General features: G+C 30.9%; 1 protein-coding gene across 1 annotated transcript; it reads right to left on the bottom strand.

Moving 5' to 3' along the window:
* Positions 1-8659: 8659 nt before the first annotated feature.
* On the bottom strand, positions 8660-13004 carry LOC102626070 (ubiquitin-conjugating enzyme E2 variant 1B-like). Its single transcript, XM_006469176.4, has 5 exons — positions 12839-13004; positions 9753-9892; positions 9346-9471; positions 9133-9259; positions 8660-8887 (listed from the first exon to the last, which is right to left on the bottom strand). Exons 1-5 carry the CDS (start codon positions 12864-12866, stop codon positions 8829-8831), a joined length of 480 nt encoding a protein of 159 aa, XP_006469239.1. The 5' UTR covers positions 12867-13004; the 3' UTR covers positions 8660-8828.
* Between the last annotated feature and the right edge of the window lie 13389 nt (positions 13005-26393).

Raw genomic sequence — 26393 nt, 5'->3', positions numbered from 1 at the left:
CAGATATTATTTATTTTAATATTAATTTTTTTTTAAAATTATTAAATATAAATAAAAAGAAATCCTAGTGTCAATCAAATCCTCTCTCAATCTCTCACTCTCTCTTCAACTCTCCTGTAATTTCTCTTCTTTCATATCAGATCCTTCGCGGTGTGGCTATCTTTACGGCACGACTGTCATCACCTTCACGGTGCGGCTATGTTCGTTTCATCACTCGTCTCATCTCTCACTCTATCGCGACCAACAAAAGGGGTTGAAATCCATCTCAATCGCGGCTGAGTTCGTTTCATTTTTTTCCTTTTTTTCCAGCAACTTAAGTACATAATGGCATCATCTGATTAATAACTCTGCTTCTTCTGTTATTATTAATTAACATTATCGCCCAGAAGAGCCTCTGAATTTGAATTCCTTTGCGAGCTTTAGTGCTGAAGAAGCTCAACAGAGCAACGATTGCCCTATTTTTACTGACCCATATTTGGTTCCAAGGGTATTCATTGACGCATGGTCTAATGCTAATGGAGTGTATGACCAGATCCACAATATAAATTCTGGTACCAAGAGCTCTGTCTCTTCAAGCGGGAATCTCTCACTTTCTCCTCTTTAAGTCTTTCAATGGGAGGCAACAACACCATTGATGAGGAAATTGGTCAACTACAAATGGGGTTGGGCCTTGTGGAATCTAGTCAAGAGTACCATAATTGTGATACCAAACTTAAGTAAAGCTGGGTTTAAAACCCGGAATCCGAAAATCCGGATTTTTCCGGGTTGAACCCGGACCGGACTCAGTTTGAAAAAATTAAGTTTAAATGCGGGTCTGGTAATGATAATTGTGTGTTCGGGTCCAGATTCGGAACGGTCAAACCCAGACCCAGAAATTGCCATCCCTACTTCCATACAAAGAATATGTCAAGTTGAGAAAATTGTTTGTTTCTTTTAAGTGACTTAAATGAGCATAACAAAAAAAATAAAAAAATTAAAACTAAAAAGGCAAATTTATTTTTACCCAAATATTATGAAATACTTAAATTTATCCTATTATAAACATAAGAGTAGTGCTATGCATCAAATTCAAGTATTCTATTTATTAACGTATTATGTTAACTTTGAACGGTTGATTAATTTTGTCCAATAAAAATACCTTTTAAAAGTTAGATTTCGATCAAGTGCGTGTAGTCGCACACCTTATAGTGTGCGACTGTGCATGTGGTGATTTATCATTGGTGGAGATATATTTTGTGGCCCACAACTCCCCCAGTGAACACTGGGCACATGTGCAATCGTGCACTAGATTGGAACTCTTAAAAGTTTATAATTATGTTCTTTAAAAAAGATATTTATATTTATAATATTGTTATGGATCCCAATATTTAAGTCTCAATATTACGTATCTTCTTAAAATAAGATTTTGAAACCAAAATTTAGTTCCATTAAGTAATGGATAGCCTTCTTAAAATGAGATTTTGGCTTCGAGTCTCAAGCATCATATGGTGTGCTTAAAAAAAAGAAAATTAATTTAGATGGTATTAACTAGTATAAAATAATAAAAGCAGAATAATAATATATTCAAAAAGATTTAGAATCATTATAATATTAGGAGAAAAAAGACAAAGCACTGAACAGAAATTAATTAATTGAAAGTTGCTGCTGAAATGGAAACGCAAGCAAATTAGCAAAAGAAGTAAAATAAAGAAAGAGATTTGACAGCTGCTTGCTCTTAAAGTCCCTCTGTACACACATGCTTTTACGTCACTGCCACTATCATATCTGATGCTTATCGCACCGGATACCTCTATTATTATTTGACCCCGACGTTGGTTGTGTTCACACTCGCAAGCAAATACTATGTAATAATAATATTCACAATAATTATTATTTTATTTTTATATATAAATAAAATAAAGCGACGGCGACTCTCTTCCAACGTCTGCTCTTTACCAAATGCAAATTGAAGTAAAGAGTTGTTATAGAGTGAAATATTTTTCTAATGTTTGGTCTGTTATAGAATTATATTTAATAAAAAAATTCTAATTTTTAATTTAACCTTAATTGTTTAATTTTCAATATTTATCATAAATATAATTCAACAAATTAACCAGCAAATTTATTTAAGTTATTTACATAAATAATTAATAAAAACTCATTTTAAAAAACTAATAAAAATTATTTTATATAACTAATAAAAATTATTTTATATAACATACTTTTATTTATAATTAAAATTTATTTAAAATTTTTAACATGATTTTATTTTACTATTAATTTAAGTAATTATAATTAATTTAATTTGTTTTTAAATAAATAATAATATAAAATAATATTCTCATCAATATATTATAATTTTAAAATTTCATTGAAAAATTAAAAAAAAAAAAAGAAAAATAGAGCTGCCATACACTGCATCCGACGTCACTACTGGCCATTACGACACCGTAGTTTAGTATATAGGACTCTTGAATGACATGAAAATAATCAAAGATGGACTTTTAGATGAAAATTTTCCGAATCTGTGGAAGTTAATAAAACCTTTCTAAATAATTTTAACCAGATTTGAACAACATACATTTATTTGTTGACTAATCACGTATTAATATTGTTTGTTGGCCGGCGAGTCTAAGGTATTGGTGATGAGATTGCATGTGCCAGTAACGGCAGCGATCCGACGGTTCGATGATTGTGAAATATATATTTGTATATTTTCATATTAATTAAGTAAATAAATTTATTTTTGTTAAGCTATTTAAATCAATATTAAATATAAATAATATAAATTATCTGTAATATTAAATTGATAAAATAAAATTATAATAATAATTATTTTATAACATAAAACAAGCTAAAACGTTTAAGGGGTAATTTTAGAAGCTTTAGTTTAGTTTCCAACAGAAAGGGAATTTGAATTCCTCACTTCTTAGTGTGGAATTTTGAAGAATTCAAACTCTATATTATGATATATGAGTAATGATACAGCCACAAACTCTTGTACAAACTTATTTTGTACAAACTGATGTGGCATTAATTCATTGGTTGAATTAAATATTACTTGGCCCACATGATTTGTTTTTATTAATTTATATTTTCATTCAACCAATGAATTAATGCCACATCAGTTTGTACAAAATAAATTTGTACAAGAGTTTGTGGCTGTATCATTACTCTATGATATATACTAAAATTTAATAGAAATTAAATTCTTATACATTGTCCAACCAAATAACGGAAATAAAAAAGAAATTCAAATTACTTTCTTCTCCTCCATCCTCTCATTCCATCCAAAGACCACCTAATATCCTCATCATCTCTCTCCAAATTTTTTCTTCTTTCACTCCTGCCTACTGCAACTTCTTCTTCAATCTTTTTGTCAATTTCTTTTCTAACATGTTGAAGTGAGGATAGTAATGGAGATTTAGCTGAAGATTTTGTATTAGGTTCACCGTAAAATCCAATCCCTAATTAGGTCAATCGCATGAATAAAAAAATTATTATATATATAGATATATTAAAAGACAAAAATAGATTTACGGTGTCATAAATTAATTTATAACATTATAAAATTCAATTTAAGAAGTTGTAAATTTGTCCCAGACTTTTTTTTTTTTTTTGGTTTAAACCACCCGATTTCCGGCGACTGCATTGGGCCCCGACTAATCCGAATTCGGGGTGTAGTCACAGTTAAGACTCTTTACCCTTTCCAAATGGTGTGTTTAGTAGGGATCGAACCCGAGAGTTCTTCCCACTTATCCAGCCTGCGCCGCCAACTGAGCTACAACCGTTTGGTAAATCTGTCCTAGACTTTAATTTCAAATTTAACAAATTCTCTACGTGTATTCATAGGCGCCCATGTCTTCCTCAAAAATGTGGATTTTGATTTCTGGCTGTTGAATAAATGGAACGGTTGCAATTTGCAAATACTTCAGAGAACCACAAATATGGATCCAATCTTCAGTATTCTTAATTATTATTATTTTTTTAATTAGAGAGAAGAAGGAAAATCACTTGATATTGCTTCATTTTCCTTTTCTTTCACTAGATTTAAAACGTTAAAACAAAAATTTAAATGAATGGAGCTAAAATCTCCATAGATCCGACGAAGCACTCGAAAGAAGCCAAATCAAAGCACTCCGACGAAGCCAAAACGAAAAGCTCCTATGAAGACAATCAACCACTCCTCCAAGGAAGCCATCAACCACCTTCCATCTTCTTTGCAAGTTTCCAAATTTCGATTTTTTCTTCTTTTCTATTTGTTTCGGCAAAGGTTGTCACTATATTGTTAAAAGTTTGATTTTGCAATTTGTTATATTGAATTTATATGAATTTAATAATGTCTCTTGTTTGGAATAGGATTATTATTATTTTTTTTAAAATTTAACTTACTGTCACAGGGCGATGGATTTTTATTTAGTGGATGTCAAATTAATACAGAATACAAACCTTTGATGGATATCAAACTGCTGCAGAATTTTGTGTGTGTTGTTGCACTTTGTTGTTGTTTGATTGGTGTGCATTTTTTGCACTTTTTGTTTGTAAAAATTAAGATTATTATGACCATTTGCAAACTCTGGATCCATTCTAAAATAAAGTACATAATTCCAAAATCAATCTACACTTTTTAAATGGAAATAAGTTATCATATTTTCAAGATCAAGAAGTACAAGTCTTTAACTCAATAATTTAAACAACACACTGGTTATCACCAAGATACATCAATGAAAGAAAAGCAATGCCGAATGCATTTTGGTTCTTAACAATTTGATAATTGGTTTGCATGTCTTTGTCCACTCTTTCAACACTTATCCACGTTTGAATTTCCCTTACATCCATCAACTTGATTCTGACATTGAAGCCACAACTCATAAATTCCATGTTATCGTACGTCTTACCTAATAACATAATAGTGGGGAAAAAAAAAAGGTACGAATAACATTACTGCATATAGCATAACAAAATAGTAGCAAATTTACAAAAATTAAACAAGTTCATATCATGATTTTGTACCGAATCAGCCTATAATCAACTTGGTAGCAAGTCAACCCAAGCAACTAAATCTAGAGACATTAAATTCATATAAACCTATGGAGATTTTAGCTCCTTTTGTTTTGACGTTTTAAATTGTCATGACCCAACACATACCTGGCAAGATACTGTCCACTTTGAGCCTTAACAAGGCTCGCACGCGTTTGTTTCTGGGGTGTCCATACACCTCAAAACGTGTCTTGCCAATTAAGCTGTGGATCATCCCTTATAAACCAAACATCTCTCCCTTACTTTACTGATGTGGGATTTATCTACGGTGTTACATACACCCCCCTTAGGGACTCAACGTTCTCATTGAGGTTTGCCCCACCATCGCTCAAGAGAACACACTGAGTCACTCTAATATCATAATGTCATGACCCAACCCAGACCTGACAAGATATTGTCCGTTTTGAGCCTTAATAAGGCCCGCATGAGTTTGTTTTTGGGGCGTCCACACACCTTAAAACACATCTTGCCAATTAAGGTGTGGATCACCCTTATAAACCCAACATCTCTCCCCTGCTTTGCTGATGTAAGATTTGCCTAGGGTGTTACGTAAATCCAGTGAAAGAGAAGGGAAATTAAGTAAATTATCACGTGATTTTGCTTTTTCTCTCTAAAAAAAGAAAAAAAAATTAAGAATATTAAAGATGAGACCCACATATGTGCTTCTCTAAAATGTCTGCAACCGTTCCATTTATCCAACTACTAGAAATAAAAATCTGCATTTTCAAGAAGACGTAGGCGCTCGCGGTGGACATCCACTATATGTGCATATATATATATATAAATGAAGTAAAATAAAAATGCCACTCAAAGATTAAAAAAAAAACATAAATTTTAACACATTAACAGACAAAAAAAAAACATGATCTCCAATATATTGAAATTTATAATTTTTTTTTTAATTTTAGTGGCATCCTCACTAAATCTATGTTTTTCTTAATTGAAATCTACTTTTATCTATTTTCTTTTTGTTGTTTTCTATATATATGTATATTTATTATTTAATATAGAAATATTATAATCAAGAATTTCTGATCATATTAAAATTAAAGAAAGCTAAAACATAAGAAAACACACCGTAATATATTTTGTACTGTAGTATATATATATTTTATCTTTTAATATATTCTTGATTTTAATATAATTAAGGATCTTTAGTTAGAAAACACTCATATTTGATTATTTAATTTGAAAAATAAAATAAATAAACGCAACAAAATGTTACCTACCAAAAAATACGTCAACATTTTATCTCAAGGTCTCAACAAATAAATTAATCACAGGCTAGGGCTTGGATTCTCCGTTTTGCACGTCAAAAGTCAAGAACCATTAAGCTCGAGTCTCGAGGCTTGTAGTCGCAGTCGGCTCAACAGCGATATGGGGCCTTGTCTGAAACTTAAAATTGACATAACTGCATGCAATATAAAGTATTATCTTATACAATAGTTATCAATTAAACAAAACGAAATTGGGCATATGTGTGCATCATTGATGATGAATGGCATGGGCTTGGCAGCTTGGTTTGGATAGCGAAATGGGAGGACGATTTGTAATGAACATTTTTTCTACCAATTATTTTCAACAAACTAATTTATTTATTTTTTTAAAATAAGTCATTTGGATTTTAATAATCTATCATTGAATATACTTGAAAAAAAAATTGAAATTTGTAAAAGATTGGATGTTTGATTGAAAGAAAGACTTTCACGCCAAATTGGAGGTCCCTTCGAATCTCTTTATAATGTCATACTCATACACGGTTCCAGAACTACCACATTTTTTGTATTTTTTTGTTGAAGTTTTGCCAGGCGAATACGATGCTTTGTTGCTTTACAACAAGGCCATGCGAATTTGGAGGGGCTTCGAGTTGCTCAACGTGTGGCGCATGGAATCATTAAGGCTGTGTTTGGTAGTATTGTCGAGCAGTTGTAGGGTAAAGCTACAAATACTAAAGTATTTAATAAAAACAAACTGCCGTTATAATTTAAATTTTAAATTAATTTAATCTAGCAATTGTGTGATGAAAGCCTACAATATTATTACTACTTTTGTAAAAAATTATATTTAAAAGTTATGTTTATAATTTTCAAAGTTATGCTTACAATAAACTAACAACTTTTATTTTGTAGTCATAGTTTTTACTTTAAAATAATTATTATTAGATGTGATATAAAAATAATCAGTTGTGAAGAGAATCAATTAGTCATTTAATAAAATTTATTTTTAAAACTGTTACGAGTTTTAAAAGCAATAATATATTAAATAAAATATAAATAACTAAATTAGACATAATATTGAACAAAATTTATTTACACATTTTTAAACTTGTATATAAATTTTTTTATTGTGTATATATTATAAATAATGAAAATAATATTTATATTATTAGTTTTATTTTTTTTATTTTGTCATCTCAATATAATTAGTAATAATAATAATCAATTTAAAATTAATGATTTTATTTCCTAATTAATAAGGATGATTTTAAAATTTTATAATATATATGGAAATATATATGAAATCATATTAAGTATAAAACTAAATTTTAAAATCAAAATTTTAAAAAACTACTTTTATACTTTTCAAAACTTACTATAGAATAGGGTGACTTTGTAAAATGTGATTTTTAAAAAGATTTACCAAACACTAAATTTAATTTTTAATTTTTTAAAAAACTACTTTTAAGTCTTGCAAAAATAAGTCGAAAAGGACCATTAAACCACACAAATATAATTTTTAAAATATAATATTTTAATACCAAACAAAACCTAAAAATAAAATGTAAACGAGACGTAGTAGTGGTTCAAATAGTGATATCTCCGTTCCCACATCCACCAATTACCTTCGATATTTTTTTTCTTAATTAAATATACATGAAATGTTTAAACGGCGCCAATCCGTCAAAATAAATATTCATCATTCTCAAAATACAATCCCAGTTAATTTAGCCCTTGCCCAAGAAATCGATTTTATTGATTTCATATGATCTTCGGCTACTTCCACCACTTTGTTCGAAATAAAAGCTAGGGTCCAGCTATGGTGCAACTGTAGTACCATACCAGAGCTACACCCAGTCATTGAATCCAGCTATGGTAACAACTATAGACTGGATCCAATGGCTTGGTGCAACTGTGATATGGTACCACAGTTGCACCATAGTTTTGCCCTAAAAGCTAATATTGTAATAGTATGATACCTTCAACTAATCATCCACAACTTGAAAATCAAATTAATTGTTCACTGCCATTATCCTTCATCCATTATTGTTCTATCTTTAGCTTGAATCCCACACTTATAAAAAAAGAAGACTGCCCGAATTGGGAGATTAAAGCCCCTGAATTGCCAGGCAACCATACTTGCTTGTGATTCCAAAAAATTGAATAGAAGGGAGATTAATTGGTTGCTTACAAGTTACAAACTAGTACCAACAGCACACGACTGTCATCATATCATTTAAACTTTCTATATTACATCTTAAATCGCAAGATCAAAGAAACAAGAGGAAGAGAATAAAAATCCATCAGGACACGCAAGCTTGGTTACATTCTCAAATGTTTTGGAGACAAAAGTCAAAAGTCTTGTTACTCCACGCAAAAGTATTGATTCAGGCACAACAAATCACAAGATTTTGGGCACATCGTTGATTCACAGAGGGTACATTTTTATTTAGCCACCATTTGATGGAAGTAAAGACAACTTTCTCAGACATGAATATATATTTCATGGGAACTAAACCAGCAGCAGTTGGAATAATCTAATTCATATAATTATATACATACATTACCATGTTCGTACATATCTCAGTTGGCTTACAGGATACAACACTTCAGCACCAACCCCTTGTGATCCATCCTTGCATCTTCATTACCTGCAAATGCAATTTTGTAAGCTTGAAGATATACATTAATTCTTTTGTGCATGTAGATATGTATATATCAATTATCTTTGTTTCTTCAGCCCCCACCAGGCTGTCCTGTTTTCCCTTACTTACCTTTTTTTAATGGGGGTGGTGGGGTTGAGAGAATTAGTTCACATTAACAAATTAAATACTGCATAAAGCTGATATATAAAGATGTTCAACAAATAGAAGGCAATAATTCAAAGTTGGCACACCTTCAGGAGGTTGAGCAAGCTTCCAGTTTTGTGGAGACATCATTTCTTTCTTCAGTTGAGTCAATATGTCCTCCATTGTATACTCCCTTTGCCAATTGGCAAGCATAGGGAAAAGACTTGGTTCAACCTTTTATTTATTTACCCATTAGTTTATCAGTTTCAACCATATTGCAAGCATATAACATCAATGCCTTGAAGAGTAACATCACTTACCATTCCTGTCTCCTGATTGACACAGGTCATGTTTATCCGGGTCTGAAACCTTACACTTGGTGGATTGTCCGGATAATCCGTGCCACAGAAAAGTTTCAACTGGTAGATACGTCCTTCATGAACAGTCTGATATGCAGAATCAATAGACAGAATAAATTTTCCTCTCCAAAAATAAGATCAAGATGGGATACTAATAACAGAAAAAGAATGTTAAATTATAAAAAAACACAAAGTCAACAAGGTGTCAACAAGGTGCGTTATACAATTATAGATCAAGACAGCTCAAAGTATCAAAAGCTCAACAAAAAATCAGGCCATGCATAAGGGAAGAAAAAGGTTTCTGAAAACATCCAAGTGCAGAAGAAACAACTTTAGGATGTGTAGCTACAAAGCAAGATTGAACATACATTAGGGGGACCTATAATTGTCCCAGTCCATGATTGCATTAATATGTCATCAGCATCATCCATTCCATAGCTGACAGTTCCATCACCAATTCCCTTTTCCCCCCTCTCAAGCTCTTCCAATAATCTGAAATTCCTAGGCACTGCAGATATCCATAATTTCAGTCACACCTATTGCAACTAATAATACATGGAATTTAAAATCAACAATTGCTAGTAAGGAGAAGTCTTCCAAAATAAAAATCACCATATATTTGCAAAGAAAGATTGTAAAGAACTGAAATGTCAACTACACTACACAGTTTACATAAAAATCACAGAGTGGTTCAGTTGAAGCAGTGATACAATGACAAACAATGTGTTAAAACAATTCAGAAAAAACCTAAAATTGTTTCTGCAGCTTAGGGACACTGGCACATCTTCAATAACAATTCTTAAAAAAGAAATGTCATCTGTTTAATAATAAACATTGCATGCAATGAAACTTGTATCAGAGACCAAAATTTCAGAGTGAGAGTAGACAGGACTTGGCCAAAGTTCAAGGTGGCAAGGAGGCTACAATAAAGTAAAGAGAAAATTTAAAGGCAGAGTTCAAAGTTTCAAATCCACCGGTCCAACAACAATTTGGTAACCCTCCCTTTAGAGTAAGGGGAGACTAAGAGGCTATATTCCTAGGGAAGCAGTGGGAACCGAGAGAACAAAAAAAATAGAGGTGTTGTTGAAGAACAGAGGGAAAACGTGGATTTCGGTGACAAAATGGATTAGTAGTAGTAGAGAATTTCAGTGAAGACAATATTAATATTCTAAAGAGAAAGAGAACTTACTCTTGAAGACACAGAAGATATTCAGGTGTATGAGAGGAAGAGCAGGTTCAAGGAGTTGTTACCAACTCTGATAACACACTCAGGTTTCAATTCAGTCAACAAAACATAACATATATATAACTACAGAGAATTTTCCTTCATGATTATATCTACTAAGTTGCTTCTAAGCCACTTTATTTGATTACTTAATTATGAAAAACGTTAAGAACCTGAGACGGAAAAATGTCTAAAGCTTAAATACTAACTGAACTAGCAATTATCTAAGCATTCCAATATGTTATCATGAACTTCAAATGATAAGAAACAGCAGGTGTGCTATCCTAATGGCTATATGTGTTTAAAAGCAGCTGGCTCTAGTTAGCTGCGCTGTAAAAAAATGATGCTGATATAGGTCAGTGGGCACTAGCCCTAAGATCCCATGAATCTTATTTGCTGGCATTCATTTCCAAATTGGAAGGCATTTTCTCAGCTACACTACAGCTGCTGCCCGCTGTACTGGTCTCAGTAGTATCATGATCAACCAAGAATCTGAAAAAGTGTTACTACATCAAGGAAGCCCAAACAGGCTTAAAAGCGGTAGATGGTCTCTTTCCTATAGGCCATGGTTAACGTGAACTTATAATCAGGGACTGAAACTGGAAAAACTGCTATTGCTATTGATACCATATTAAACCAAAAGGAAATGAACTCAAGGACCACCTCTGAGAGTGAGACATTGTATTGTGCCTATGTAAGGGAGGGATGCCATTTGTAGGAGAGAAATAGTGCTTTGATGTTTGAACCTCTTAAGAATCCTATGTACCATGCGCTGCTAGCAATGGATGCCTAGGAACGAGAAGCATGAATTCACTCTTTTTCGCTGGTAGTTCGAAGGTCGCGATTAAAGCCCAAATAATACTAACAGCTTGTAGGTGCACTACATTAGGTAGTCAAATTGTAGTGCCAAAGCTTTTTGTGATGCCTCCTATTGTTATATTATACAATCATGACTAAATTTAGCATGGGCCTAAACTATGCCATCTCTGGAGCCAGCCGTTCAAGAATCAAATTGAACGTCTTATTGATATTACATCATCGATTTTCTGTCACTGAAAGCGGCAACTAGCCTAGGGTGTTCTCCCACATCAGAAGCAGTAACTAGCCAAGTAAGAAATAGGAAGAATATTCTTTCACAACTCCACCTCCCTACACTAAGATGATTTAGACTTCAGCCCTGTCTGGTGTTAAGATTGGGCAGTTATGATTTTGACTAAAGTGTTTGGTAAACACTAACTGCTGTGGCTTGAGAGCTAAGTTGACTTGATCCACTACTTGTATGATGAAAAACTTATAATATCTTTACTATTTTTGTCAAAATTATTATTTAAAATAAATATTTACTACATACTATCAACTTTTATTTTATAGTTACGGCTTTTATTTTTCACAGCAGCTGACAGTTGCAGGCTTGTATCTTAAAAAGACATAGCACCTTAATACCAAACAAGGCCTAAATCTATAAGACCATACCCAACCACACCAAGCGGGTGATTTAGCTTTTTTTTTTTCTTCCCAATAGAGAGTGAAATCCCCTCGTGGATGACAATGACAGCAACAAGGCTCTTGGCATTTTGGCTCCCATTGTCCTCCACGTGGACTATCGCTCTTCAAAAGTGATCTCGCCCACTTGATCAGCTTCCTATAAAAATGTTATATATAATATATGTAGGAATAGCCATGACTCAACAATGTGAATCTAAGAGGGATTATAAGTATTAGATAGAAATATATAACATATAACATGCAAATAAATGCAGGTGCAAGATGTCACAGCAAGTCAAGTCAGCTATATATAATATATATAACTTTTTAAAATCCAAGAACATTATGGCACCTGTTTGTAACATCAAATGAAATCACCACAAGGTCAGTTTCATCATGAACGTATAAGGTATGTACACTATCCACATTAAACGCACATTAACTTTTTTAATATATGACAAAATCATTCTACAATTAGAGTATATATTACGAATTTTGTTAGGTAATATGCCATAATTAATCCAAAGAAATTCACAAACAAAAACACAATAAACAGAAAGACCTCCATAAGCTAAGGATCCAACAAAAATTTCAATATATACAAAAATAAAAGAATAAATGAACAAGATCGTAGCTAAAAAAACCTAAAAAAAATTTAGGAAATCCTCAAACAGAGCTCCGGCAACATTGAAATTCTAACCAATTGGAATCGAAATACGAATATAATCGAAGATGGAGACTTACCGACGACTGATGATCCTTCAGAGCCCATTTTCTGAGAAAAAAATTAGAGTGAGTAAGGGTTCTGTTAACAACTAACGCAACTGGCGATGAAGATAAAAAAGTACTGACGAGAGAGGGAAATAATTTCGTGTTAGGCGGTCTATGGTGGTTCATGTGAACTTGCAAATCACAGCCTTTCGCTTTGTGATGGTCTGTTTTGAGTTTTGACTGTTTTGCATGGGTCGGTTGTTTATTTATTTATGCTATTTTTTCTTGGGATGATATTCCTCTGTGGCTTTATGCTACATTTTTATAAACACTTACATATATTACAATCAGATATTTATTTGTAGAGTAATTATATAATAAAAAAATACAAAATTCAATACTTAATGATATAAAATACATTATATTAAAATGTAAATTTTTTATTTATCTTTTATTTTAATAAAATAAAGGGTTATCTTATTTTCAAATTACTTTGTATTTATATGTTACTAAGTAAAAATAGGAAATGTGAGAGGACATAAATTATGATTTTTGAGAATTATAGGCTTATTTATTTTTTTTGGTAAACAACAAAGACTACATTTTTTTTTCCAATTACAAGACAATTTATTGAAATTCAAGGTACAATAAAGTTGTCTAATTATTTATCTGAACTCAAAATGGATTGGATATACTTACAAATATTTATGGTGTGTTTACTTCTTAAAATAAGGAATGAGAATGGAGGAGTGAGAATTAAAGCTCTGTTTACTTGACAAAATTGAATTTGGGAATGAGAATAAATTGTATGGATCCCACACAATTTGGGAATAAAGAATGGGAATCACATTCCCATGGGGGGTTGGGAATGAAAATGTGAGAATAAGAATAAAATATAAATTTACTTTTCTATCTTTCTAATTTTTTCATATTTCCTAAATTACTCTTATTCAAATTACAAATAATTTTATTATTTTAAATGTCATTAATAATAATAATTATTATTATTAAATTTTATTAACTTTATTATTTTAGTTATTATTAATTATTTTTATTTTTAATAATATGATCTTGGTAATAATCCGTGGTTAAATAGTTTATATGAGGAAAGAAATCGTTAGGTTTCATGTTTCGTGAAAATTACTTTTTGGGCTGGAATGTCAACCACTCAGCGTAATGAGAGTATAAATGCTTTCTTAATGGGTATGTTAACTCAAAAACAACTTTGAAACAATTTGTGGAGAAATATGAGAAATCAATGGAAAGTAAAATTGAGAAAGAATGGAAAGCGGATGCTATGTGTTTTAGCCAACAGATGTCATGTCCTACTAGTTTTGCAATACAGAAACAAGTTGAAGAAATATACACTATTTCCAAGTTTCAAGAATTTTAGCAAGAGTTGATAAATAAGATATATTGTGAGGTTTTCAGTTGTGGGGGATCAGAATATGAAGTTATTGAAAACAACGAAAAAAGTAGAGAAAATACTTTTAAAGTCATTTTTGCAAAAGACGAGAGTGAAATTCGTTGTGTGTGTTCAATGTTTGAATATAAATGCATTCTTTGCAGACACGCTATCACAGTGTTGTCACGTAACCGTCTACAATTACTACTTGAAAAGTATATCCTACAAAGATAGAGGAAAGATGTGCAAAGATTTTATAGTAAAGTCAAAGTTAGTTATGATGCACGAAGTTCGAGTATTAAACATCAGCGATATAAAGAAGAGTGCACTGCTTTTTATGATGTTGCTGAAGTAGTTTCAAAAAATGAAGAAAGTCATAAAAATATTATGGGTTGGATTGAGAAAGTAATGAAGGATGTATCTCTGAATGTTTAATGTGAGGGTGACGATACAACCATTGATGGTGGATCAAGAAGTTGTACCGAAATCATATAGAATTCAGTAGTAACTCAGTGTAAAGATCGTCCACCTTGTTAAAGAAAGCAAAAACAATTTAAGAGGCCAAAACAGAAGTCGAATAATGTTTCGATAAGCATAACTGTAGAGGCAATTACTTTAATACATTCATTTTTAATTAATTTAATATATATTTTAAATGTGTGTTAATTGCATTTCTAGGACTTGGAGATATATGATTTATCTTCTCATGTGGCTACTACAATCCCAACATAAGAGAGCAGTATGACTATGGTAATTTTTTTTATTTGTTATTTTCATTCATTGTCATATGTTTGATAAGAAAGCAGTATGACTATGGTAATTTTTTTTATTTGTTATTTCCATTCATTGTCATATGTATGATAATTTATATTTATTTCTTTTTGTACAATGGTTAGCACAGCAAGCACCCCTAGATCATGCCTTTTCCCCTTACTATCAATCTTGAATGAATTACAGTGGAGTCCATCATGTAAACTTATAACATTTTCCGCAACAAAATTTTGAGGATGCTAGTCGAGGGGAGTTTTCAACTAATAAACCAAACATATGATCGAAGTTCATTGAAATTGGCTTGATGAATCAACAAAGTTAGCTTATGTTTTATGTATTATTGTAAAGCTAATGTAACTTGATGTATGTGTATTTCGACATTTTTGAAATTTTCAAGTTCATAAGTCTATTTTCAAAATTATGAAAATGGATCTATTTGAAAAATATTGAAATGATTTGGGCTATAGTATAATTTTGAGAAGTATTCGTTGGGTTAAATTCTAATTTCATAATATTGTGAATTAATTCAAACAACTCGAAAACTTATATTTAACATGAAAATGCTATTATATATCGTGGTCAAATTCTACAAGTCTTTTCCAGTCACATAGTACAAATTGAAACAACTTAAAAACAATACTTGAATAGAAAACATAATACAACAATCATGGTTGTTTTAATAAAATCATATTGTGGTCCTCTCTCTTTCGAAGTTTGTCGTCCAACAATCGCCTCTACACTTCATGTTCTTGTATATGCTCAAGTTCTTTATGCAATAATTGAAATTTAACGGACAAATACTCAATCTCCAAGGCTAACTTCCTAACCTCATCCGCTAACAAGTCTATTTTCTCTTTACTAGGTTTACGATCTTCTGTCTATTGAAAGTTCTTATATCCTATACAAATTCAAAATGTGCGATTTGGAAATTTTGTTGTGCGTGATGTTAACAACTCCATCTGATCACTGCATTCGTTACACATTTGCAATGAGGTTCGATTCTCACTTGTGTTGAATGGCATTGTTTGTGATTAATAGACCGTTGGGAAGAAACTGCCCAAAAAGGGAAACAATTATAATTAACAATGCCAAAGAGAAGAAACTGTCCAAAAAGAGAAACAATTACAGTTAATAATGCCAAAGGGAAGAAACTGTCCAAAAATATAAACAATTATAATTAATAATCCCAAAAAAATTACCCAATTCAAATTTTAATTGCAAGATCCTTGAAAAAAAGGTTTAGTCATCCTTGAATCAAATCATATGAAAAGCATGAAAAGAAAACCAGAACAGGGTTGTATTCATTTGAATTGGATATATGCAACAAATTCATTATGATAATGCTATTTACTTGATAGGCAATAAAATAGGAAATGCAATAAAACGAGAAACATATTTCAAGCAATTCAACACAAAATGCAGGCAATAAAACGGGAAACATATTTCAAGCAATTCAACACAAAATGCAGAGCAATTTAGCACAAAATGTAGAAGTCACTTATAGAGCAATTCACCACAAAATGCTTCAGTCACTTGCAGAGCAATTCAGCACAAATTGCAATGTACATATTTTCAAGCTCCAATGAAAAAGCATAAAAAAGGTTTCCACATAATCATTCATCATGCATTTTTTTTTCCACAGAATCATTCATCATACATTATTCCTCTCAGAAAAATCTATACATGGTTTTTTCCGGAGCAAAATCTCATTTTCATTATCATTCATCCTCAACATTAGCAATTTCTCTACGAAGGAGCTTCAAAATCTTATAATTATTGGGCATATATGCTATAAATTTACATCATTAAGCACCCAAATAAAGTGCGGAAGGGAAAAAGGAAGATCAATTGCAATTTAACACACTTATTTTCTTAACATTTTATTTCATCAAAAAATTAAATAAAATGGGAATGACAATAGCTATCAAAATTCAGCACTTGCAAAGCAATTATATTTCTACGCGATAACTGTGCTAACCTAGATCAGCCAAATTGTCCCCATTTTACCATAACCTAGAAAAGCTAAAGATCAAAGCATTACCTCAGGCTGTAATAATTGTACCGCTTCGTGAGTTTAATGTGGGATGCACGTGATTGGTTGCAAGCATTGACGGTGACCGTGGCTGTGAGTCAGCATTTGACTTAAGAAATTTCAGCAACAGATTATGGTGGATCACAAATGGCTAGACCTCAGTCGTATAAGGAAAGGGAATATATTCTCGTATGGTTGGACCTCGGTCGAGGAGGGAAAGGGAATATACTATTTTCGGCTAACAAAATGAACAAAATGTTGCTTGATCTATTGTTCGGGTGTTAGATAGTAACAAAGAGGAAGAGCATTTGGGTTCTATTGTTCCCTGGTGAAACAAAAAGGAAGACGTTCTATCTTGCTTTTGCTTGGGTCAAACGGCAACGTTTTATGGAGAAGCAAAAAGAAAAAAAAAACAAATGACGTCGTTTTGTTTAATTTTCGGGGTTTGACTCAAGGCAACTATCATTTTCTTTAAATAAAAGATGCACACGCACACAACATACACACACACACACACAATCATTCTCTAATGTAGAGGTGGCAATAATATTTGTTTGATCTGAATCCAACCAATGCAGTCTGGGTAAAACCTAGACTATCTGCACTAATAAATCCAGTCTTGGTTATTGAAAATGAAAACCTAAATATGTTTGCATGAGTTTGGGTATGGCACCAAAAATTCAAAATAAACTGTAAATCTCTAATACACACTGAAACAAGCACGCAACACATATGCGGCCGCTACCACAACTCCAACACTCTAAGCCAACAGCCACCACGTCGCGCCTCCACAAACCTCCCTTTGCATATCGACGTTATCTTTTCTCACTTTCAGTTGTTGGCCTTGCGTACGACTTCTCTCCATTCTCTATCATCAATTCATCACTGTCACAACTCATCTTCTCAACCTATTACCACGTTTACAGCAGCCGATTATGCCACTATCACAACTGCAGGCTCCATTGTCACCTTCTCAGCCACCATCGCTCCGCTATCACAACCACGAGGTATTGACTTTTTCCAACTTTTCAAAAAAATGATGAATTAATTTTTAGCTCTTTTAAGAATTATTTTATCAGTTGTTAAATATTTTGGGATTTTCATATGTTATATTTGTAATTAGTATATATCATGATTATGAACTATGATATGTTAGATGTTACAACTATTTAGATTTATTTGGTGATTATTGTGCTGTTGAATTTAAATTTTTAATAGAGATTGAATGAATTTAGGTAGTAGAAAGTAGATTGAAACAATTTTTAAATATTATTTGTGTAAAATTTGCACTGTTATGGTTTGGTTCTTTTTATTTTCTTTTTTTCAATTTACTTTGAATATGTGGGCAAGGGAAGCCCAACTTATAAACCCAAGCCCGGGAGGTGCCGGACTTTACTCGACTCACATGTGAAAAATCGAGGCATGAATCAGGGTTTCAATAGCTATTTTACCCATTCAGGCTAGTCCCGGCCAAGACCCTGGGTTTTGCAAGCCTACTCCAATGTGGGCACCTTTTTTTTATTTTTTTATGCAGAGATATTTTTAAGCCATGTAGTTTAATCGAGTCAGATTTTAATGCTATTAAATTGCATGATTTTATAATGCATTAAAAAATAACTCTATTAAACTGCACGGCTTAACAATATGTTCACATTAAAAAAATAAGGGCACCTGCACATGAGACTAATTGCGCGCGCGCGCGCACACACACACACACACACATGTATGTATGTACGTATGTATGTGTATGTATATGTATATGTATATTGATGCCAACTCTTCAAAATTTGGTAATTTCAACTCCTTTAACAACCACTTATGATTCTTTTTTCGGAGTACCTCCTTTATTCCAAGTTTTGGATCGAACTAAAATCCATTGACACAAATAGTTTGTGGGAGAAAATTGAGTTATTTGGGCCCGAGATCATTGATATGGCGAATTACTAGTTTTTAGATACGAGATATCCATCCTAGTCACTATGGCTGCATTTGCCCAATTGACATGTTTGAAGGAATTAATGTTGGATTTATTGGATTCTTAGCAATTTATGCGAGAATTGGTTATTGGGGGTCTCTAGAAAGTTAGTTTTATGAAATCTTTGAAAAATCAAACAAGGTACCTATGCTTTATTTGTCACCAAGTAGAGATGAATACGATATGGTAGTGGCAAGAAATTTTTTGGCACATATGTAAAATTGTTCTCAGGTGTAGGCACTCTCCATTTTTGTTTTAATGCAGATAGTTTTTAAGCCGTACAGCTTAATAGAATTATTTTTTAATGTAACATTAAAAGATGACTATATTAAATTGTATAGCTTAAAAGGCACTCACATTAGAGAAAAAACTATGTTTTGTGTGTGTGTTTGTATGTATGTAGGTATGTGTATGTGTGTGTAACTAAAAAGTTGCTAGAGATATAGTAAGGAAAACAATCTTTTATGTTTGTTTTGTCAATTTTTAGTAATTTGAAAAGAAAAATGTGGGTGACAATACTTTCATCCCTCAAATTGTATAAATCCACCCTACTTTTAAAAAAATAATTATAAAAAATTCATGTTATTTTAATAATTTCAAATAAAAAGAAATTTAAATGATTAACCAATTGAGTCCTCATTAATTATTTAAAATTATTGTGCAAGAACACATGATTTAGACAATTTTGTTATTTTATTTATGGGTGTAAAATAATTAAATTAAACTATTTTAAAATAATAGGATGAAGTTATTTGAATCCATAATTTTTCTCTCAAAATCCACATTCTTAACAAACCCATCATTAAAATTTAAGATTTTAACTTTTACTATGTACACCCTCTATAATCCCAAAAATAACCTCAATTAAAATGTATATCCTCTTTTCCTCACGTCTTATTTTTCTGCTCGCTATAATTTATTTTTTCTCCACCCGCATTCATTATCATTTTTCTTTACTTTTTATTCATCTCAACGACATGTTTAACCATTTAAGTTCTTCCTTTACCAATCTCTAGGAATTCTTGTAGACTAAGGTCTTGTTTGGGATTAAGATTGGATAGCTATAACTTTTAAGATGAAGCACTAAAGTTTATAGTAAATACTAATTGCTGTAATTTAAAAACTAAATTGATTTGATTCTACATTTATATAATAAAAAATCTATTTTTACTAATTTTGTCAAAATTATTTTTACCACATACTATTAACTTTTATTTTATAGTTACAACTTTTTTTTCACAGTAGGTATATCTTAAAAAATACAACACCTCAATATTAAATAAGGTCTAAGATTTAAGATTAAAATTAAAAATTATTCTAACCATTAAATATTCATTTTCAACTCCGCTCTACTGTTATAGTGCTACCTGGAATTGTTTTGGTGGCAAACTCTCATCCGTTTAATTTAGGTTCATAGATGAGAACGAAAATATATTATCTAAAGTGTTTCTAATTTCTTAAATTTACACTTGTTTGGATTTTTTTTTATGTATATTAACTTTTGTATTTTTTTTCTTTCTTTAGATTCTGATTATTGAAAATTCATTTTTCATGAAAAAATTGAGTTTTGTCAAGATCCCTATGGAGAAAAAAAATGAATTAGAGCTTATGTAAAGTGAGTGTAAAATTTAGTGGTCCAATTTGCAAAGAGAAGTATTATTTTATTGAATTAAAAAAAGAGAGAATTGTTATTTTATTATTGATTGTTTTATTTTGTCCTCAACAATAATTTTTTCCAAGGGTTTTGTAGTATTATAATTTTATTAAAATAATGGGTGTGAAGAGTACTTTCATCGGTTCAAATAATGTCACCCAAAAAAAATTAATAATCAACGATAGTCAAGAGACTTATGTAAATAAGAAGATTTAATTGATTAATTATTTAAACCTTTTGTTAATTTAGCTTTTAAAAATAATTTGAATTTTTTGTAAGTACTTTTTTGAGACGGGTGGATTTACACAAATTATGATATAGAAATATCTCCCATTTGAAAATGATAGTTTGTTTGTATTTTTGTTTCTTAATCTTTGTTTTTAATAGTTGATATACGTGAGGCATAACTCTAGTAATTGGATACAAAATTTGATCACATTAGAGAAACTAACTAGCAATCACCATCAATATTAGAGATGGCCAATGGGCCTGCCAGTATGAGGCTTGGCACAACCATGGCACATATCCGTATAGTATGAAATAAGACAAGCACGCTTCATCAAGGCATGACGTATGACACGACACATATGTTGGTCGGGTAAGGCCTAAATTTTTAGGTATGCAAGCTTTATAGCACAATGCGATTTAAGATGGACTATAGTATGATACGTGAAAAGGATTGCAAAAAGCACGATTTACGTTTTATAACTAAATTTTATTTTAATTATATTACTACATATTATTTAAATAAATAAATTTGAATTAAATAACATTAAATCTCGTAATATTTTGTTGTATGTTAATTGTATTATTAATTAACATTATGTTATTTTCAACTATAGATTAATTTTAAGACTTAATAAAATTTGAATTGAATTGTATTATCATTTAGTGTAATGATGTTTTGATAAATTTTCTTATTATTGTTGGTTTTATGTTATATAAATGTAATAAATGTTTCAAAAACGTTTCTAATTAATTATCTAATGCAATTCTAAAAATATTTTTAGAAATATTATAATTTTTCTAATTTGGATGATTGATGTTTCATTAAGCTATTTGAATTTTTTTTTACAAAAAATAAACGTTAAAGTACTTTGGTTCAATGTTTGAAGTATTAAAAAAAAAACTTTTAATAAGTTTATAGGAAAATTACCTGTTACCCCTGTTTTTTCCTTCCCATCTCACTTCCTCATAACTTTTCACAAATACCACCAAAGTGAATTTTGTTTCACAGTTAAAACAATCTCTCCGAAAGTAAATGTACTTTAGTCGGACAAAATAAAAATGAATAAAATTTAGGAATATAGCAAAGGATAAAGCTATATGAACCTAGTGCATTCATTTTTATATCCATTTAAAAAATAAATTTATTATTTAAAATTTAAAATTTAAAAATCTCAAAATTACTTATCACTAATCTCTTTCTCTAACTACTCGTGATTGTATAGTCTCTCCGTGCTCTCACATTCTGCAAATTAAACTCTCAATTTCACTCTTTTGTGGATTCTTTTTTTTTTTTTACCTCTCTTAGTAAATCATAACCTCCATTCATGCATTTTATTAAAAATTATTTTAACAAAAAAATTCTTAATTAAAAAGATGGTGTTAAAAAAATTTGATAGGTTCAAATAACCTCATCCTAAAAACAAAATAATAATAATAATAATAATAATAATAATAATAATAATAATAATAATAATAACAAATGTATATTAAAAATTTTCTCTCTTATATACACTTTTTCTTCTTCCTATCATCTCATTTATACCCCTATTTATTTCACTCTTTCTTTTTATTTTATTTATTCTTAATTTCCATTATCCTGCTGTCAAATAAAAAATCTGATCTTTTTTTTTTTCGGTGAATCTAGTGTGCACTTTTGACTTAAAACTTATGAGTAGAGATGACCAATGGGTTGGACGCACATGTCGTGCCCGTACAGCACGGCACGACACAAGCACATTTCGGTGGGGCACGCGGCACGACGCGCACGTGGACTGGTCCGGGTTTAGAATTTTAGGCACACAAGTTTTAAAAACACAGCACAATTAGAGATGGACTAATCACAGCACGATGAAAAAGCCTGCAATAAGCAAGTTTTATTTTTTTAATGAAAGTAAACTTAAAACTTTATGATTTTACAAATAACTTGAAGTTGAATTTTTTTAATTCATTTAATTCTTAGTTTAAAAAAATACTACAATTGATTTATATTTATAATTTATTAAATAAATAATTGATATCATGATTTTAATGAATAAAATTATAAATATCATGATTTTATAAATATGCATTAATATTATTGTGAATTATAATCTATAACTCTATGTAAGTCCAAATTAACAATTAAGTTAACCCTTAAGAAAATTTATTATTATTAAATATTAAAAAATTCTAATGGTCAAACTTAATAATTAATATTATATTTTCTTACTATTATTAGTTTATTATTATTAAATATGGACTTGAGTGTTAAATTTTCGATTCTATTAAATTTGAATAAAGGTATAAACCTAAGAAAAATATATAAACTTGAAAAAAGTATGCCAATAGATTAGTATGCACTCTTAAAAAAAAAAAAAAAGCTTAGTAGGCTTTTTTTCTTAGGCATGACCCACTACACGGCATGTGTGTGCATGACACATGTGCCGAGCCAGGCCTAAGCAAAAAAAAAAAAAATTAGGCACGATATGAGCACGAGCACGCATGAGCCTTACTTTAGTGCCGGCCCAGCCCATTAGCCATCTCTACTTATGAGCAAGTGCAAGACAAGAAGTATTATTTTTTTATTTATTCAAAATCAAAATTTCAATTCGAGATGAGATAAAATGACAAATACTATTTATTTATTCAAAATCAAAATTTTGTTATCGTTATTCAATTGAGATAAGTGTTACTTGAAATTAGAATTCTAAAGCTTCGAAGAATGAGTAAAATATCGTTTCTTCTTGACATTTAAATTCCATGTTAAAATGTCAATCATAATCCGAAATGTATAGCGTTCACTTTCAGATTATAGTGATCCAATTATATTCGGATATAATTATCCAAAAATCCTGTGTACCCATTTCTTAAAATAAGAGTCCCTTTAATTATTTTGTCAAATTACATAGTGTTATTATCCTTTTTTCAGTACTGGGTGTTATAATATTTTTTTTTTCACTACTGAGCGTTATTATCTTTTTTCCCCTCTATTTTTTAACTATTGATTTTGAAGAATCAAATGAAATTTAATTACATAATATTATTTATCACACTAGTACAATGAAGACCCAAAATTAAACTAGTTCCCACTAAATAACAAACCATAATCTATGCAAGAACACAAAGCAGTATACCAGATCCACATATAATTACAAATACATAATGAAAATACAGATTGACCTCACAGAATTAAGGGTGAAAAATATCAGGATATTGGGGCCCTTAGTGGGAGACCTTTCCTACGTCGACGTTTTCGATTTTGCTCCATCAAGTCTTCACGTTTGATAGCACCGTTTATAACTTTATTATATTTGTTATGATTATCGCTCATTTGCTCTGTGTGTCTATCTCCAAAAATTGCTACAACCTGTCATAACAACAATGATAAAAAGATGTTATTGGAATTAATCTAATACTTTGAAACTCAAATTAAACGAGAAAAATGAGAAATTACATTATATATGCTTATTAATTTGTGCTAAAAAAACTGATCGAAACCAACTGCACCTTATCAATTTCTAATTATAAAATTTATTATCCATTAGAACAATAAAAAAGCTATTCTGCTTCAAATAATTAAGTTAATAGCTAGAATACATAAAGTTACGTAGCAAAGATACTGACCTTGCATGCAATACTGCAATATAGTGAATTATCTTGCAGGTTTCTGTCACAAATGATGCAACTATAATCCTTAGAATTAATTGGTTGCTGCTGCTGCTGCTGCTGTTGATGGTGATTCCTTTGCTTCAAGAATAATACTTTGGTTTTATTTGTATGATAAGTCTGAAAAAAAAATAATAACTTTGATACATTTATTGACAAGAACTGGAATAATGTTAGCTCGGAACAAACCCATAGATCAAGCATTAATTTATCTCCGAGAAGCAATTCAGCAAGAGTAATATTTTACCTAGGTGTATTATAACTGTTCACATGCATAATAAAATCGCTGGCCTAACAATTCCTATCATTTATGGCCATGGAAAAAGAATTCCAAGAAGAAGATTTCCGTAACTGTTTAGTATGAGGCATACGCAGTTTGATAAACTGTATACGTACTTCAAAGATTAATGTAATTAATCAAACTTTTAAATTTTCATAAGATTGTACCGTAGATATACATTGATGGTAGGTACGACATAAATAATTTGACTGGTGTGTATTAATTTGGGTGGAGTATCTTCATAAAAGGAGCGTGGGGTAAAGCTGTATATGCTTCGGTTGGGTTCTTGGGAAACAACCAAAGACAGGAAAAAAAAAAAAAAAGAGTTGCAATTTCCATTGCCATCACAGTTTCAAGCACATGAAAACATCAATAATACATGTTCTGAATTAGGATGAAGATCAGTTTTCCCTCCGAAAGATGTTAATTTTAACAGAAGTAAATTATATTGGGATTGAGAATTTGAAATGATTTAGACGAGCACATATATGGACTATAACAAAAATTCCTTGTGTATAGATCAACTTTGAGTATTTCAATTGGTTCATTAATTGGTTCTAATATCTTCAAAATCAAAGTAGAATGAACAAAACAAATATTGCCAGTGTCTCACTTTCAAAGAAACTAATGAAAGTTCAAGAACTCATGTTAGTCAATTGTTGTATACCACTAATTAAAATAGAATGAGAATGAACAGACAATAAATTAAGTTGTAAAAGATAGTGAAATTATCAGTAAAAACGATAACCGAACCTGTATGCCAGAACAGTCGAAGAGCTTGCACAAATCATGCCGATTGATCACATCATTGTAGACATACCTACGAATCTATGGTACCGAAAAAATCACGACAAATCAGCAAATATATTAACATTCAAAATTAGCATTACAAAGATTTCTCTGTAAAGCCAAAAAGACCTTAAAGAAAAGAGAGACCTTAATTACCTTAACGTGCTTGTGGCGTGTGTGAGCAGGAATACAATGAGAGCAAAAAGAACAAAGACAGTCGATGCAGAAGCGATCTTGCTCGTTCTTCTTTGTATTTGGATGAACCATGCAATTGCGAAAGAACATGGTCTTGTACATTGCAATCACCCATGGCGGCACCACTGCATACTTCTCCTGCGAAATCATCATCTCACCGTTAGTTATTATGCGCAAGAAACCTGAGAAGTACTTTTATGAAAAATCTCATGAAACTAGAGATAGATGAAGAATATATATGTGTACACTTTTTGATGCATGGAGTCGTTTGATGCCTACGGTCTTTTTCATGTTTTTTTTTTCCCCTTCAAGACAGAATCTCAGTATCTGACGTCTCTATCATTAAAAGAATATAAGAGGACATATACAGCTAGCTAGCTGAAGTGCTTTCTTTGATCATGTTTCCTTATTATAAATATAAATAAAAAATTTGAATATTAACTTATTCCACTGCGCAATTATGTTATGAAGCAGCTCGGATGCCTGGACCTAAAACAGGGTGAATTAGTCTTATAAAAAGTTGAAGTACAAAGTTTTAATCCCAAAATTAATTGATATGGTAGATCTATGATCTAGCATTATCTTATTGAAACATGTGATTAGTTAATTATTGA

The sequence above is a fragment of the Citrus sinensis genome, chromosome 2, assembly GCF_022201045.2.
Source record: "Citrus sinensis cultivar Valencia sweet orange chromosome 2, DVS_A1.0, whole genome shotgun sequence".
NCBI classification, from domain to species: Eukaryota; Viridiplantae; Streptophyta; class Magnoliopsida; order Sapindales; family Rutaceae; genus Citrus; species Citrus sinensis.
Note: the sequence above shows the minus strand (reverse complement) of the source record. Positions and strands in the feature narration are given on the sequence as shown.

Excerpts from the sequence above, each read along its gene's own strand:
- LOC102626070 (XM_006469176.4), bottom strand. The coding sequence starts at position 12,866 with ATGGGCTCTGAAGGATCATCAGTCGTCG. Across the intron at positions 9,260-9,345 it reads TCAATCAGGAGACAGGAATG|GTTGAACCAAGTCTTTTCCC; the intron begins GTAAGTGATGTT and ends AATAAATAAAAG. Across the intron at positions 8,888-9,132 it reads GCTTGCTCAACCTCCTGAAG|GTAATGAAGATGCAAGGATG; the intron begins GTGTGCCAACTT and ends TTGCATTTGCAG.